This window comes from Triturus cristatus, chromosome 8, assembly GCF_964204655.1.
Source record: "Triturus cristatus chromosome 8, aTriCri1.1, whole genome shotgun sequence".
Taxonomy (NCBI): Eukaryota; Metazoa; Chordata; class Amphibia; order Caudata; family Salamandridae; genus Triturus; species Triturus cristatus.
In genome coordinates, this window is record NC_140591.1 from 1,531,451,751 (window position 1) to 1,531,470,577 (window position 18,827).

Below are 18,827 nucleotides of genomic sequence, written 5' to 3' on the forward strand. Positions count from 1 at the left end.
GGAGCGCAATGTTTTAGAAAGTCAAGTGGTGAGGGAGAGAATGGAAAGCAGGAAAGTAAAAAGAACAAAATGCCAGGGACAGATGTTCCTTCAAGAAGGGATCGCAAGGTAAGGAAAGAAAAAAGGGTAAAACTGTCTAAGGAGACATCATGGATTACCATTATTCTTGAGTCTCTTTGGCAGGATTAAACATTAATTTGGGATCGAAAGGAATAAATGCCCCTATATCCCAACTGTATTAACCAACATGTTTCGGCCTCTTTTTATAGCCCCCATGGGTCAATGAGGCCTTTTCAGGGTAGGGATCCCTTAGTTTCTGTGGTCTTGGAAGGAGCTTGAACTTCGACTGCGGAAGGAATGCACTATTGATAAGCAAAACCTTGCTCAAATCCAGCAGGAGAAGATGCATTGGTGAAATGTCTTGGAGAGGCTCCTAGCAAATACACAGTACCTAGCAGGACATAGCTTGGCATTCCGCGGCAGTGTTGACCAGCTGAACCAACCCCACAATGGTGGCTTCTTAGGGCTTGTACAACTTTCAGGCAAATTTGGGTCGGTTATGATGGAACATGTTCGCAGAATTACCACAAAGGAGAAATACACATTATCTTGGCAAACACATTCAGAATGAATTGATCGAGCTGATGTCCAAGATGGTTCTCAAAGAAATCCTACCGCATGTCCAAAAAGCCAAATATTACTCAGTGCTCCTTGACTGTACTCCTGATTTGAGTCATAATGAACAGATGACATTTATTGTGAGATTTGTAAGTTCTACAAATGGATGTGTTACTATTGAGGAAAATTTAATTGGATTCATTCCCCTGGAGGAGCAAACTGAACTGGCTCTTACTGATGCATTGTTGCTCAAGCTGGAGGCACTGAAACTTCCCCTTGCTGATTGTCATGGGCAAGGTTATGACAATGGTGCAAATATGTGTGGACAACACAGTGGTGTGCAAGCTCGAACCTTAAAAGAAAACAGATGGGCTTTTTTTACACTGTGCGCCTGTCACAATTGGAACCTGGTCTTGGGAGATGCTGCAGCTTCAGCTACATATGCTGTCAACTTCTTTGGTATTATTCAACGACTGTACTCATTGTTCTCTGCATCAACAAAAAGGTGGAATGTATTAACTGAAGCTGGAGTGACCCTTCCCTCAAAAGCCTCTCTGCTACTCTGGAAAGCGTCAAAGCGGTCCGATTTCAGATGAGTCTAATATATGAAGCACTTCTGCAGGTGTCTGAAATGGATAAAGATGTGAAAACCAGAAGTGAAGCAACATCACTAGCATCAGAGCTTGAATCATATGAATTCCTCCTATGTTTGGTCACATGGTATGATATTTTAATGAGAATAAACACTAGGCCTGGGCCAAAATTCCGTTCCGTTCGCGGAAATTGCGATAATTGGGCATTTTTGCGTTCTGCGGAAAGCGCGAAAATGTCAAAATTTCCGCATTCCGCAGCTTAGCGATAATTTGTTTCCTGCTCGCGCTGTAAAATAATACATTCTCGCGTGCACGCGAACGCCTTACCTGAATCCCCGCGTTCGCCGACAAGTTTTCCCGATCCGGTCGCGTTCTCCACGAGATGTTGGATTGTTGGTAGCCATTTGCGCTGTCTCGCGACAGTTCGCGCCCACAGTAACGTCATGCGTCGCGCGATCACGTCTTTCTTCTCACGATCATGCACCGCGAAACAAGATGGCCACGAGCAACCGCATGGGTAACAATGTCAAAATTCTTAAAACAGGGTATTCAAATATTAGGAAGTAGTGGCGCTCTGCAGATAAACGTTGGTACAGTAAGTTACAATATCTGTATGGTGCAAAACAGGGAGGGGAGACCCCTAAACCCCTCAAATTTTAAAGGCCAAATGAAATTGACCTCAAGCTTAGCAAAAGACCAGTCCTGTGCACACATACAATTCATATAACCAACGATCGATACAGGTAAGTACAATGCTTTCTTTGTTGCATTGTACTTACCTGTATCGATCGTTGATTATATGAATTGTATGTGTGCACAGGACTGGTCTTTAACCGCATGGGTAAGTTGGCGAGCCGCGACCACGCAGAAAATACCGCGAACGGGTGGGAAAAAAACTTCTGCATCTTCGCGATATTTCCGCGTGTTTGCGGAGATTTTTTACATTTTCGGGATAATTTGCGAAGGTGAATTTCGCTAATTCCGCCCACCCCTAATAAACACAGTAAACTGATGCAGAGTGAGAAGATGCAGCTTGATGTAGCTGTGAACCACGTCCAGGAACTACTTGCATTCTTAACAAAGTATTGCAATGAAGGATTTACAGCTGCATTGATGTCAGCAAACAAACTTGCAGATGAATTGGAAATTCGAAAAATTATTCAAATGCAATCGAAGAATATCTAAGAAAAAGAACATTTTTGGATATGAGGGAGCTGACATGCCAATAACGGACCCAAAAGAGCAATTTCGCATCAGGTTTTTTAATGCTCTTGTTGATACAGCAATTGTGTGCGTTGTCAGACGATTGGAGCAGCTGAGAAATCACCAAAAGCAATTTGGCTTTCTTTATAATATTTCCAGCTTAAACGACATGAAAAGTGGAGAACTACAAAAGCACTGCAATGATCTACATCATCTTCTGTCAGACAGCTCAGCTGATGGTGCTATATCTTCTGACATAGATGGAATTGAATTGGTTCAGGAGATTTCCTTTCTTGCTCAAGTCCTTCCTGAAAAACTAAATATGTTTGAGGCTCTTCAGTATATTTATATTGACAGATTTGAAGACATCTATCCAAATTGTGTGCTTGCCCTAAGAATTCTGCTTACAATTCCAGTGACAGTAGCATCTGCCGAACGCAGTTTCTCACGCCTCAAATTGGTAAAGACTTATTTACGCTCAACGATGTCCCAGGAACGACTATCGGTTTGGCCCTCCTTTCAATTGAAGGAGATATTGCAGCAACATTGGACTACAGTGAAATGATTGATGCCTTTATCAGAAGAAAGGCTATGAAGATCACATTTTAGCATGTAGTGCTACACACGAGATATTGATTTGTCACAACAAATTTCCTTATTCAATATTGTCCAGTCAGAACGAACTCATTGGGCTCTTCACTGTGTTGTTTTTCTGAGTTCAACTTATGTTTCCTGTTTTTTTCCTCCTTCATATTCAGCTGTGAAATTTATGCTGATGTTTTCTTGACACTCTGGGTTCATTGAAATTTGGGGGCATATCCTGATGCGCTCAGAGGATCGACACCAACTAATCATTGAAGAAGCCAGTAAGCTTTACACTCATTTTGTTGCCTTGTATTATTTCTCTGTTTGTTATGAATGAACTTCCTAATAACCTGTTATACGTATGTTTGTATTAGGATGTAGGCGAAACTGGCAAATTCGACCGGTGACCTCCAGATGTGTACAGGACATTATACGAAGATGGCAATTTCTTTGTTTTCCCATTCCTACCCCTACCCCAATTTTCCCCAAGTTGGAAAACCCCATAAAGTTGGAAATATAAACAATAATGGTGCTGTCTTTTGGGGGAGTTTGAGGATTGACTTCAGAATCCTGCCATCCTGCCTCTAATATGTCCTACAGTTCTAACACCTAATTAAAAACGGTGATTTGAAAACCCCTTGAATCTGCTGCATACCTTCACCGTACACACACCCTGGTACTTGGCCTTCCCTAATCGAATCAATACCAGGGAGCCACTCAACGAGAATAATCTAGAACGTTGGAGTTACTCTATTTATGTTTCACTGGAATTTTACTTTTAGGTGTTCATTCTCTCCTCACTGTTTGATTGCAATCTTTCCTTTTAAGAAATGGATATTTGCTCACCTGTTTTCTATCCCCTCATCTTTTTGTCCATGTTGCTGATATCCACATTAGGTCGCTTCAGTGAAGCCAAATAAGATCAATAGTCCTGCGATGTAACTTTCTATGAATTCACTTCTTGTGATGCAATATGCAATTAGAGGGGCCTCACATCTTTGCCCGGGGCCTCAGAAGTCCTAGGACTGGCCCTGGCTGCGAATGCAGAGCTGTGGCCTGCAAAAATCAGCATACCACCAACGGGAATTTTTTTTTTTTTGAGTAGCCTGTATTTTCTAAAGGAACTGATGCTGCTTTCAAGCAGCCTGTATTTTGTACTTTAAAAAACATAAGTGTCCTGTTTGGAATAATAGTGAGCAGCCATTCTTTGAAGTGTGAGTAACGTTTCAAGGGTTTGCACTGCAACTGCAGTAACAAACCATTGATAATCTCACTGAGAACCATATTTAAGAAGGGGCATCTCTTTCATGTAGGAAACCCCCTTTTGCACTTCAGAAAGGCTTTTCTAAACGACAAAAGTGGTTTATTACATTTGATAATACTAATCTGCAGTCTCAAACCCTGTAATTTTGTGAATTGCAGGGTTTGTAACTGCAAAATGCGTTTGTACATCTGGCCTTAGGTTTTTAAACTGTCTGCTTTGGTACAGAAGTGCACAGCTGTCAAATATGCACATGGAGGGAATGCAGTTTTTCTTCCACTGCCATGTTTTTGTACTTTTTGGCTGCAGACTAAAGGTTTTTTCTTGGATGGCTTTACACGCATCTTGTAAACATGCCACTCTGAGTAATAAACAAATAGTCATAACTTTAAAACTGGAGCAACTTATATCCGAGGCACGAAAGATGTGTAATTTGAACTGAATTAAAATAATTTGATATTTTTTTTTTGTTCTTGGCTTGGGCTTGTTGAATTATAAGTAAAGCTCCCGCTTTCTTTCACATTTTCCTCTCTAATTATCCATATTCATGTGGTCCTTCTTCCCCTGTTTGGCTCCCAACAGCCAGGATTGCTGCTTCAATGGGAATGTCAGAGTTTTCCAAGAGTTTGCCAGAGAGGCACAAGTGAACCCCAATTATTCTTTTAGCCTCTAGTCACCCAATGGTGACTCCGAATGCCCATCCAAAGTCTATATGGGAATCATTCATAGATGATGCACATGAAAGGCTTGATAACTCTTAAAACACATGCACAGCAATTCAGGAATCCAAACAGACTGTTGTGGGGAAATGACAAGAGGGATTATTTCTTCCCACAAGTCCATAAAGGGACACTGCTAGGTGCCTTATACAAATTTACTGAAATACAATGAAATGTCTGTCAGCGATCTATTAGCAAATCATTTGTAATCTGTTTATACCGTGTGTGACGTAATGCCACTCAATGTCCAAAATGTAGTTGAAACTGACAGCCCAAGAGATGACTGAAGAGGTGGCCACATGAAAAACCACCTTAATGAAACCTATAAAATAATACAAAATAAATCCCAGTCACACAAGGAGTGGCTGTATCTGGGGGCACTGATGGCCAGAGATGCATTCCAAGAAGGGGGATTCCTTTGAGAGTGCTCCCAGTCAACACTCTTACAGGGAAACATCCATTGCAACGCAGTCATTACATCGCACTGCTTTTACAACGCAACTGTTACAACGCAACTGACTTTACATCTCATGCCATTACAACACATGCCATTACAACGCATGTCACTACAACGCATGTCATTACAATGCATCCCATTACAACACATGTCATTACAATGCAATATAAGGTAAGTTATGGAGATTTTTTAACTTTAGGGTGGGTATGGGTTTTGGGGTAGATGGGAATAGTAATTTGTACCTCTACGCTATTGAACACTTTCCCTACTCTTGCACTCACTGGAGTTGGAATAGTAATTTTTATCCCTACGCTATCCAACACTTTCCCTACTGTTGCACTCACTGGAGTTGGAATAGTCATTTTTATCACTACGCCAACTATCAGCAACTGAGTTCAACAATGACTCTCTCAATCCTCTGCTCCCTGCATTTCGCTGAAGGTCGGAGCGGAGTATTGAGAGAGTCATTGTTGACCTCAGTTGCTGATAGTCGGAGCAGAGGATCGGGAAAGTGATTGGTGGCACTTGGCTGAACTGATTGGTAGGCAGTGCAAATCCCTGAAGTAGTGATTTATTCACGTTTAGCCTCACTGGTGAGAGAGGTGTATCTAGTTTGCCCTGGTTGAACGAGATTCATGCCACACTCAAGGAGTTTTGTCCCATCATTGTTTCATTGCCCTTGTCCTGAGGAGGCCAAAAGGAATCTAAAGGCTGAAACGTGTCCGCGTCGACAAGACAAGCTTCGGAGGAGTCATTATAAAAACAAGCGATTGATTAGATTTGTGTGCCATATATGAGCTAAAAAGGCTAAAAGGGGGCCTTTGTTACTGGCACACTGTGACTACCTCTGTGTGTATCACTCACATTAAATGTGTGAACACTAGTAGCAATATTGAGTTAGGGATTGACAACATTTAATTTAGTTCATAGGTTGTTTTTACACACTGTTTACATGTATTTGTGTATTTTTGTATTGTTTTTGTCATTTAATGTGTTGTTCAAAGATCGGTCCCATTGTGTATGTGTATCCTTAAATAGTTAGGCAATACACTTGTGTAGGACTGAGGACTGTAGATGGGGTCATTAATTGTTTCCCATACCTAAATAAAAGAGATATACGGTTTCCTCCATACTTATCCTTTTTTGTACATGATAGAATGAGATAAAGAGGCAGGGAAAGTCTGGTTGTGGATTGAAAAGGCATGGGAGGGAATCGAGACAGCGCAGCCTTTGTAGTCAGCATGCCGACATTAATTATCTCTGAGAAATACTTTGGGCTCCGGTACTTGTTTTTTTACAGATTAAGCACTAGTCTCAGACTGCCTGAATAGAGGCAATCTGATCCCAGGGTAATGTAGCAGGGGCAATTTATTCATACAGTTGTATGAGAAAATATAATTACTCCTCATTTCCTGAGCACTTTCACCACCGCCAGTCCTGGGTCGATTCAATCAAAATCCTCAAGTGTAAACCAACCATTGTCGACAAACCCAAATTCCTAGGAGTTATCATTGATAAAAGGCTCAATCTACAGTGACAATGCAGTACCAATGGCCTGTAATCCATACTCGTTGCTTCACTCCCAACAGGATCCCAAAACTCTTGGTGTTGTCAAGAATCATCTACTATAAGTCTCTCTCGACTTGTGTACCCAAAATGCACCTAGTTCCAGTAAAAGTTGTTCTTCATGTTGGAAGCACATTTCAGCTCTAGAGCTAAAAGGGATCACCAAATCTCACTGTTCTATTAACGCTCTGCTGGCTTCCCATTGAAGCCTGAGCCATATACAAAATGACCTGCATCACTTACCCGGCCCTGACACCTGCAATCTACATGACCTGGTGGCCAGTGTGGGAGTAGCTATCACAAAATGTTGACTCCCCCTCTCCTTTAAAAAGGAACAATTTATGGCTCAGCCCTTTTCTAGGAATGCCAGTAAAGCCTTGAACTCTTTACCTTCAAGATTGTGCACCACTTTAGCCTTATAGCCCACTGCAGCTATACTGGCGATGAAAGGCCCACTCCAACGTTAAAGGCCCGAGCCGAAGGCCTATAATGGCCGGTATAGCCCAGCCACAGCAGTCTATAATGCTATTAGAACATTCCGCACCAGGGCAGAATGTTTTAATTAGTAAAACGAAGGCTGCAGGGAGCCCGAGACGGTTGAAATCCCCTCTGGTTCACTGACGCCTTTGTTCACAGTTGTTGCTGTGAAAGACAAACATTGGAATGTTGGAGCACCGGGCTTTTACCAGCCATTAGAAGCCCTGAGCACTTGATTGTCTTCAATGGAGCACTCAACATTCCAATGTTCTAATGCCTCACGGACACTCTTTCAACTTGAACTGGAAGCCCTTCTATTCAGAGACATTTCCATGGATTTCTCCTCTTCCTTCCACTGTTCTCGGACTCAGATGATGCACTGAATGCTGGTTTACGGCAATCCCCTCTACCTCCACGTATGAGACTTTCTGCAGCATCATTTCTGTTTACATTTGTTATTAAATATTTTTGACTGGTATCATTTATGACTTTTATGTAATGTCTTATTTCTAATGTAAAGAACTGTAACACCTTTGGGTAATGTCCACGCTATATAAAACTACTTCAAATAAACTAAATAAAATGAAAAATGTTGCTAACACGTTGTGTTATAAAGGCAACATAACCTCATGAGAGCACTTATTCTCAACATGCCGATCATCATGTAGTTTACTTTATAAATTCTATAAAAGCAATACAATAAAGCAACATAACGTTTTATATATCTCGAGAAACTCATTGCCAACTTTCAAGGTGCATGATACTATCCTTGGTATTTCCCGAATAATGTTATTTTGATTTGGCTTAGATTTATTGACTTTACCTGTAAATTAAATATGTTCCCTCGTTGTTCACCTTCTTTAATTGTAAAGTGCTCTGATGCCCTAGAGTTTTGTTTGCACTGTAGGAAATGATTAAGTGAATAAAGTCATTTTGCTAAAATAATCATAGCAGCAAGAACCAAGTTCATTTAATCCTCATTGTAAGCCGTCTGGTGTTATTAGAAGGGCATCATTTGAATATAAATGCACTTAGACACCTAGGGCTGTATTACAGAAAGAGCCCGGGAGAGCAACGGGCATCTGCCCTCACACTCTGTGCACCCCAGGGCAATTTGGTATTTACAGAACGGCTGCAGATGCTTGTGCAGCCCCTTCTGTAATACTGATAGTGCTCGTGCACATATATCTCGGCAGGCGATTCCCTCATTTGCATGGGCGCATGACCTATGCAAATGAGAAAATCTCTTTGCCTCAGCACCCTTGACGTATTATGGACATGTGTGCAAAGACAACAAAGGCATCAGGAGGCACACTGTGAATGTGCCCCTGGATGGCAGCCCTCTGGAGGGGACAAGAGATGTCCTCCAGTTCTTCCAGACCTCCTCTCCAGGAGGATGCAGTCACTCACGGCACCTGCCAGCAGGGGGATCCCAGTCTCATCCATAAAGTGCAGGCAGGTGCCGCCTGCACAGTGAAACACGGAGTGGCTGCATAAGCCCCTCAGGGCAATGCATTCATTACAAACTGGTGCAGTGTTCATGTGGGTGCCTTCACATTTCTTTAAAAATGTGCCATGGTGCATACATGGACAATGCGCCCAATAGAAGAGAAATGTGCACCTACTTATGCATGTGAATCTGACCATTCCTTATGATCAGTCTAATTACAGAAACAATGATGGACATATTTACACCATAAAAACAAACAAGATACATTTCAGGTAGCATGCAATAAAATCGATTGTTAGGCACATACACATTAGGTGTTATCACCACTATGCTCAATAGTACTACTTGTATCATCTCTGAAGGGTTGAGTGGGCCATTCTGAAATTAAAATGTTTGACCTTTGGAAATGTGCCTGGGCTTTCAGTCACTTCATCTCTCTTATCAGGTGACAGTGCAGCAAGGTGTTGTCATGAATGCCCTTTCGAAGACGTTGTAGACTGGTAGACTGAGGCAGAAGTGACAGGTTATTTTAAAGGGAAAGTAGGCAGGTGCATGATGGGTGTGCCTATATTAATGCAGTGCTAGTCACCAATTATTAACAAAACCCACTGTAAAGTACCACTAGGTAAGTAACATCTTACACACTCACGACAGTGCCACACTTGTGGAATAATAAACTCCAAAACATTAAGAAACAGTGGAGCGGCAAGTACAGAGACAGATTGCTTGTGTGGCAGCACAAGACAACCTAAACTACGAATCATACCACATACCCCATTCATACAGAAAAGAGAACTGAAAAGAACTAACAAAAAGAAAAATAAGAAAACCAGACTAGAAATGGAAAATAGGAAACAATATATACAGTGAAGTTATTAAAGGGTAAAACTGGCTTGACACATGCTAACGCACACACACTCAGTCGCAGCGCGGATTAGCACGCGAACAGACCCCCCCTTGAGACTCCCATTTATTGGACCTTGTGCCGCCTCAACGAATTCATTTCCCGGCACCAGAAGATCCCCGCTCCATTCTAAATTTTTGATTCTGGACACAGCGGTTTTTTTCAAGCCTTCAACCCTCGAGGCACTCACTGTAGTGTTGGCCACTCCGGTGACTCGCTAACTAAATGATTGCACCGCAAGTGATCATCCATTCCATATGCTAAAGTTCATATGCTCACATTTGTCCTGAAGATGAACTCGAATAACTGAGTTCGAAACGTCGTCGACCTTACGCAACTTGAACCCTTTATACTAATTTAACAAAAATGGTTCACAATTGTTGCCAATGCGATGTTCTCTTTTAAAGTTCACCCTCACCTTCACGTCACGCTTGTTGTCACTGAATATGTGAGCACTTGAATTCATCTTATGTATAATAAATAAGTGTCATAATTTGACTTTCTTGTCCCTTCTCTATATTAATTAATTTCTCTATATTAATTATCTCTCTCCCCTTTGAGTCTTTGTACCTATACAAAATCACCTGCCCTCTCTAGGGCTTTTCGCTATCCTGGACCTTCATAGGCCATTAAGAACCATTGTATTCTCCTACAAGTCACCAATTATTAACAAAACCCACTGTAAAGTACCACTAGGTAAGTAACATCTTACACACTCACGACAGTGCCACACTTGTGGAATAATAAACTCCAAAACATTAAGAAACAGTGGAGCGGCAAGTACAGAGACAGATTGCTTGTGTGGCAGCACAAGACAACCTAAACTACGAATCATACCACATACCCCATTCATACAGAAAAGAGAACTGAAAAGAACTAAGAAAAAGAAAAATAAGAAAACCAGACTAGAAATGGAAAATAGGAAACAATATATACAGTGAAGTTATTAAAGGGTAAAACTGGCTTGACACATGCTAACGCACACACACTCTTTGAGTCTAACAGATGGCCGTATAACTCTTACACAATCTTTAAGAGTAATAGATGCCATTCTAACTCTACCTATGAGCTTGACTTTCAAGGTCACAGAATCACACTCATCTGTTATCCCACTAGCCTCACCCGAGCTCCTCAAACTCTTAGTCAAAGTATCATCGCCAGCAACGCACTCTGATTGAACAGTGGATGTCTCACTGACTGCTTTTGTTTTCACTGCAACAAAGAAATCATCACTCACTTCATCACCAGACGGTACCTACACACACTTTTGTCAGCAACTCTTCCACCACACCCAGCCACATGCTTAAAATTCCAAACTCCACCATCATGTGCTATCACATTGTGGAGATTCTCCTTAACTACATTACATGGTTTTACAAACGTAGATGCTGCCTTAGCAATAATCCCAGGTTTCAAGATATGGACCCACTATCCCACCTTGAAATTCAAAATACACATCATCTTATCAATATCATACTTATTGTTCATGTTTTCCTGCTTCCCAGCAACTCTGAGCTCCATGATCATCTTTCTGTCCATAGAAACATTCCTCAAAGCAACGTATTTCTCAACCTATTGCTTTTAGCAATTTAAAGGGAGTCATTTCTGCTGTACTGTGCCGAGTGATGTATTAACTCCATATTTTTCTTTTACATACTCTCTCCACTCTCTCCACTCCTATCCGCAATTCTCCTGCTTGTTGTAGATTGTTTGATTCGTTTGCCTTGCCCATTACACTGAGGGTCATTCAGAGTGGTAGAATTGTGCTACACATTATGAGTCGCGAGTAAATCTTTCATGGCCTGAGAAGTGAGCTGTATTCCATTATCCATTGCCAAGCATCTGGGAAAACCCTCCGTTGGACCTGGCCCTCAAAAAAACAGGCTGGGGGTGTTTTTTGCGCTGCTTTTTGGTGATCAGCGGTGAGGACAGGACTTTGTGCAGTGCAGTGCCACATGGTGATTCTGTGTATACTACCATCAACTACCTAAGACCTATTTGAGTTTTAAATTCTCCCTCATTGCCATTGTTACTTTTTCTAAATTCATTCATACTCTACCCGACTGTGTCCCTGACCCCACATGTAGGGATGGAGTTTGAGCTGGCCAATCTGGAGAGGTACACTGTGGTTGAGCTCAAAGTGTTTTGCCAGAAGAAGGGGCTGCCTGCCAAAAGGAGCACCAGGAAGGCAGAGCTCCAAAAGTCTTTAAAGGCATGGGCAAAGGCCCACCAGTGGCCAGTCACAACAGAGGACCAGGATGGCGAAGATGATGTGGAGCAACATTTGGATGCCAGTTCTGAGGAACAACATTCAGCTGAGGAGGATGACGTGACCCCCTGAGTTGGAACTCGGCCCCCGTGCAGGGTGTAGTGTGTTTTCTAGGGGCCTGAACCAAGAGGAGTTGGATGACAGGAGGGAGGAGAGGAGAGGAAGCTCAAGCTAGAGATGGTCAAATTAAAGCTGGAAAAGGAGGAGAAGAGGGATGAGGCTGAGAGGGCCTTAGCTGAGAAAAGCTACTGTTGAAGCATGAAAAGAGCATGAGGCTGCAGGAACTAAAGGCAAGGCAACCTACAGCACCGAACAGTGAAGGTTGCAGCGTACCAACAGTGTCTGCTGGAGAAATGAGAGTACGCGTACCTCAGGAGCTGGTGCCTCATTATGTGGTGGGAGATGATATAGACAAGTGATTTGCTGCTTATGAAGTTGCAGTCAAGGTGCACAAGGTCCAAGAGGAATACTGGGGGTAAGGTAATCTGTGGAAACACATGCCCACAGTGGGGAGGAATACACTTCTCACATTAGAGGAAGAGGATCAGACCAGATAGGCCGCCATGAAGGCCATGCTTGTTACTAAGTTTGTGCTGACCCCTGAGATGTACCAGCAGAGGTTCAGGGAGAGCCACACGCTCTCCAACTAGTCCTGGGTAGACTTCTTAGATTATGCCAGCAAGGCACTTAAGGTCTTGGTGAGGGGCAGAAAAGTGGATGATTATATTGGGCTACGCAACCTAATTTTGAGGGAGCAAATGCTCAAATCTGTTTTACAGAGCTGTGCTAACACTTAATAGATAGCAAGCTTGCTGATCCCAGGAAGGTTGCAGCGGAGGCGGACCTCTGGGTCGGCACCAGAGTGTCCAAGAAGGTACCTGAGAGTGACCCCAAGAAGGGTGGTTCAGGCTCTCCCCGGCAGACTGAAGGGGAGGGCAAGGGAGACACAGACAAGTTCAAGGCTAAGGGTGTACAAAAGGGTTCCCAAGACCCTTCTGAGAGAGAGGGAACTTCTGGTGGGAAGTGGCTCAGGGTGCCCCACTTCCAACCCCGCTGCTTTGATTGTTCCCAGCTAGGACATAAGCAGAAGGACTCTGTCTGTCCACAGAAACCACCCACTGGTGGGACCTCTACGGGTGGCATGTGGCCTTGGGGGTAGTTAGCCCCCAGGGGAAGGCAGTAGAGTATGCCCTTATCTCCCTTTGTTGGGGGTGAAATAAGAGGGTAGACTGGAGATCCCTGCGAGTGGGAGTCATCACATCCACCAGGTCAAGTTGAATGGGGTCCCCGTCACTGCTCTGAGTGACACCGGGGCCAGACTGACCACGGTAGTGGAAAGTCTGGTTTCCTCATAGCAGTACACCAGCCAGATGTGTAGGGTAACCCATGACCAGGGGCAATTGTTTGTCCGTTTTTTGGCCCTGGCATGCCTGAAGTAGGGTGGGGAGGTGACCCAGAGAAGAATCCTCATTTGATTGGATGGAGACATGCAAGCCTACACCTAGGTGTAAATCTCCACTGAGAACTGTTGAAGAACAAAAATGAATAGTTACATCTAGGTGTAGGAGTAAATAAATGTGAATAAATAAGCATGCATATATTTACCTTTTGAACTGGACCCAATGTTTGATGAGATTCTAATGCTATCCTCACCGAAACATGACCAGTGGTTTCCCAAAAATAAATTCCCTACGTTTTTCATCAAAATTGCTTATGGTTACATCCATGGACAGTGCGCACTGTGTATGCCATGATAAAATAGGTGCATTCAACCCTCCCCGTCGGAACATGAGATTATCTTTAGCAGTATATTTGATGTTAAGCTCAATGGTACATTACAGGTGACATTATTCATATATATTTTCCAATGTACCTTTTGTGGATTTTCTCTTCTAGGTTTTCTGCACAGAAAGCTTTCACTTCGTAGTCAACACCACAAGCCTGAGGAAGCAGATTGGAAAATAATCAATACTATATTAATATAATGGCATTGTTAATCCTAGCACTAATAGTAGAAACAAAAAAGTGACCAATTACATAATTAACTGTAATGCTACTATTACTGTGATTACTATCGCTATTACTTCTACTACTACTACTACACATGATAATAATAGTGATAATATTACACATTTATATGAATTATACTTTTTTAACATAATGTAGGGATTTTTTAATATGGCCTGTTATGATGTATCCTGATTTTATTGTAGTTTAAAAAAAATGTATTTTGTTCAACCACTTATTAAATCTTATATGTGTCAAAGTGAAATCAACCCCAGGTGAGGCATAATGGTGTGACCATAAATACTTTATCTAATACAAAATGCACACATTTGACATGATAGGTACTTTCTTTCACTCATTCAGAGCACTTAACAACAAAGAGGAAAGGATCCTCTTGCCCAAATTTGAACTGCCTTCCATCTTGAAATTACAGAAAACCACCCTTACACTTTTAGAGATGTGAAATCGACTCCCACTACATTCGCTGTCAGAGGGCGGGGTTGGCAGCTTTCACTAGTCCCTAAGACTCAGAAAGTCTTGGGCCCAACTCGGGAGGTCATAAGGCCACATGCCCATTGGAAGAAACATGTTGGCAGAACAAGAAGGGACACAAAACGCAAATTCAAGTATGAAGAATTCAGAACCGGCATTAGTTGAATATTTGGTATCTAGCTGTAAACGGATCAGATTACGTCTAGGGCTCAAACTGCATACATAAAAATAAACAGTGACTTTCTCATGGTTTGCTAGCATCCAAAATGTATGTGTAACTACTAATGAGGTGATAACTACGGCCCCATCAGAGCACAGAAAGGGCAGAGGCCACGTGAAAGATGTCACTGACATTACATTCTCAATACAATACAATAATGCGTTCGACTCTTGCTCAAAGCCTACCTGTGGATTTCCCCGATCAGTGTTTGGTTCCACGGGCTGTTAAAACTTGACCAAGTCGGTGATTCCTCTCTGGGCTTAAGCTAAGTCAAGGCTGTATGGACACCAGCTGGAGCAAGCATGCTTAGGTTTCTCTGCAGATTGTCTCAAGACTCCAGTGTACACCAGGGATCCAGGCAGTGAAGCAGAGGGAGGCAGCCAGATGCTGGAGGGTGCAGCATGTTGGGGCTCCCTCCAGTGCTCTCCTAGAGCCTGTATAGCTGACAAATAAGCATGCGCCTGCTGTGGAGTATCACATGCGAGGGGTTCCACTGCTTGTTGGACGACTTACCATAATATTTCAATGGCGAAGAGCTAGTGGATGGGGCATCATTGGTGCACGGCATCTGTTTCATTAAATGGCCATTTCATGTGCTAACATAAAAGTAATGCAAACTTTGAGGTAGGCAGTGGCAGGCACATCTGTCTGTACAGTGACGTAGTGCGCGCCGTGGTGTCAGATGAGGCTGCTATACACTGCCTTCATCACCATGGTCACTGCATTTGTAGGTTTTGGCACCTCATGCTTTCACGGTGGTCATTACCCCCTCCATGGATGTGGCCTTGTAGTCCCAAATGGCCCTTGCTGCACTGTATTTTTTTGTCTGTTGATTGCATCAGATGATATTATATAGCAAGGTGCAGGCATGGCACTCAGAGCTTTATAGCTAGCCACTGCTTCTGCCATCTCCTGGCTCCATAACAGTCTCCCTCATGAGTTACCATTGAGAGTACTGACGCAACGGCAGGTAGAAGAATGGGAGGATACAATGACAGAAGAAGTCATACTTTCAGGCACACCACTGCTCTAGAGCTATTATCTGATTCCTCATTCTTAAATCCCAGCACTACAGCACCACATTGGCATTATAAACCTATGTGTATAGGCAAAGGCAGTGGCTGGACACAACTGGAGACCCAGACATCCTTTTCCAAATGCACAAATTCTGGGCCTTGACCCCAACATTGTTTCCTTGCCTCGCATCCCATAGCAGGTGAAGCGATCTCACAGGACAGAGGAAGTGAAAACAGTCTGGAATGCTCCATACATGTTGATCTATTCTAAGTGGTATGTAGAACGCTTAGGTATTTTCTTTGAGATTTTTTGCAATTATGTACATCTAAGAACTTGTGATTTGGCGTTTCAAGTCTCAGTGTCCCTTGGATGTAGCTCTGTATATGGAAGGGCCCCCCCTTTTGGTTCTTTCATGTAGACTTGAATTGTTTTAATTGAATTGGATGAGGTCAGTGTGGTGATGTACCCCATTAAAAAGGGTAAGGTTGCTAAACTCAAATACTTATATCCAAAGGATAAATTAGAAGCCATTCAGAAACAGGACGTGAGGGCAGTGCAGTGTTACCCTCAATCTATTCAGGTGTATTCACAAAGGCTTTTAAGAGTACTCATGTAGGAGACCTTCACGTACTCTTAAATGCCTTTCTGAATTGGCCCACATTATGCAAAAATAGAAATCCTAGTGTTGTGATTCACTGGTCTTTTGTCACCAGTGGACTTGGTAATATCTGCTGTGTTCTTTATTTCATGCAGTGCAGGTCAGTTAAAAGAGGATCTTCTCCTGCTATCAGATTGTGGTTTGAAGGACATTATAGAATTGTTATTGACAACTCTGGGACAATGTCTGTGCTTGGTGATTGGAAATTGTACAGTGCCTTATGATCTTATCACTGGGGTCTAAGTCTAGGTCCCCAGTTGGAGAGGAATCTTTCTGCTGTTTCTCAGTTATGGTTCCATCTCCACTCATCCAATTGTTTGAGGGGTCAAACGCTTTTTGTGAGTTCCGTTTCTCTACTAGGCATAATGTACCCATCACTGTAAAACAATATAAACAGCGTATTAAATAAAATTGTGGGACCGGGATTTCAAACTGATGTTCATAATCTCTATAGCTTTTCCACAACAAAAAATGAAATAATTGGAGCTCGCCCTTTGTGTTAAATACGGTCAACACATTTGTGCATCAGGGTTTTGGTGTTTTCTTTGAATCAACAAGAGCTTTTAGTGTAGACTCCTTTTATTGATCTTTAAGAAAGTGTGATACATTGTACTAGACCGGTTCCCTCTTCAGGAAGGCCAACTTTATTTAATCCATATATAGAAGAATGGGTCATGGTCAGATGCACAAAATTATTGGCCAATGTTTAGATACCTTAATCAAAGTCTTTGACAAGCTTGCTTTGAATAGGCTGCAACATTAGCAAACTTCGAACAAGGCTATGGGTAATGTACAGGTTGGCTTTCTACAAGTTCTGAATACCATAAGCCAACCATTTAGGCTTCACGTGCTAATATTTAAGTTTGTTAATGTGAAGAAAATTCTCTTGTACTTAGCAAATTTGGGATTTAAGTAGTGTTCTCTATAAGGTAGCTCAAAAAAAGCTTCTTCAAGCAATGCTAGACCTAGATAGTTGCCCTGGCTTGGCTGAAATTGTGAAGCTTGATTTATGTGAATACAACAGTTATAGTTTGATATGGAATGGATGATGCTTGAACAAACAAAAGCCAGACTAGCAAAAGGGGTGATGCATAGGTGCCCCATTAACCCAACTACATATCATTGACAAACCAGTCTCTTACTTGGGACCATTTTCATAGCATCCTGCAATGGATATCCTTCAAAGCCTTATCTCACACAGAGCTCACTGGCATACTCAACTCCCTCAAAGCCACTTCACATGAAGATGATGTCTTATCTGCGTCCTTCAACAAAGTACTCTCTGGAGGAGCTCTTTCACTTCTGCTCACCATTGGTAATGGCTCCCGCACTCAAGGCATATTCACTAAAGCTCTCAAAACAGGCCAGCCAGATACTCTCAAACATAAAGAAACCCACATTAGACCCAAGTGACCCCACCAATTATCAGCTCATCACTCACCTATACGTCATCAGCAAGCTCTTTGAAAGAGTAGGCAGTGCTCACAATCATCATATCAATATCAATCATCACCTCCACAACTGCAAATTCGACTTAAGATCACTTTGCAGCATGGAGACTGCTACCTTACACATCACAGACAATGTCCTCGTGACTACAGATACAGATGCTCACAGCCTCCTGGTATTGGTGGACATCTCAGCAGCCTTTGGCAGCATCAACCATCTCACCCTGGTCCACACCCTGAAGTCTCAAATGGCATTCACATGCAAAATCCTTCACTGATTCTCCTCCCATAAAGTCGGCTGACACCAGTTCATTCAAATGGGAACCTCTACATCCCAGAACATACCTATGACTTGTAGAGTCCCTGATGGTTCTAGCTTGACCCTGTCGTCTGCAGCCACTATGTGGAACCCCTTGGGCCTCTACATTGTGTCAGTGATGAATCGTAATCGTAATCGTCTCCTGCACCACAGACACCCTACATCTCAAGCACTACCTGCACCTTAGCCCTTCCTTGATGTCCAGCACCTACTCGAAACTAAACCCCACCAATTCCTCTTATTCCTCAACAACAACAAGCAATAACTAGTCAACACTTTGCTGAATTAATAGGCCTAAACTTTCACTGATGCCAGGTTACTTGGATTCACCATGGACACCAAACTCAATCTCAAAGAACGTATTACCAAAAAAACAAAGATGGGATATTACCAGCTGTCTCTATTTAAGAAAGTGAAACCATCCCTTCTAGAGAGCTCCTGTTGTACTCTGCTAAATGGCCTCCCAGAGTCCACACCTGCCCCCATAAAGGCATCCCTACATTCCACAGCACGTCTCATCCAGGGCCTGAAGAAATACGACCACATATCCCCCATGGGAATGGA

At 42.6% G+C, this 18,827-nt stretch overlaps 1 protein-coding gene across 6 annotated transcripts in view; it reads right to left on the reverse strand.

The window, feature by feature from the left end:
• Positions 1-18,827, reverse strand: part of ARRB1 (arrestin beta 1) — a 793,940-nt gene that overhangs the window by 128,427 nt on the left and 646,686 nt on the right. For all 6 annotated transcript variants that reach the window (XM_085623377.1, XM_085623373.1, XM_085623376.1 and 3 more), the window contains one exon: positions 13,976-14,043. In XM_085623377.1, the coding sequence (XP_085479503.1) occupies positions 13,976-14,043 (68 nt within the window). The remainder of the gene's footprint in view (positions 1-13,975; positions 14,044-18,827) is intronic.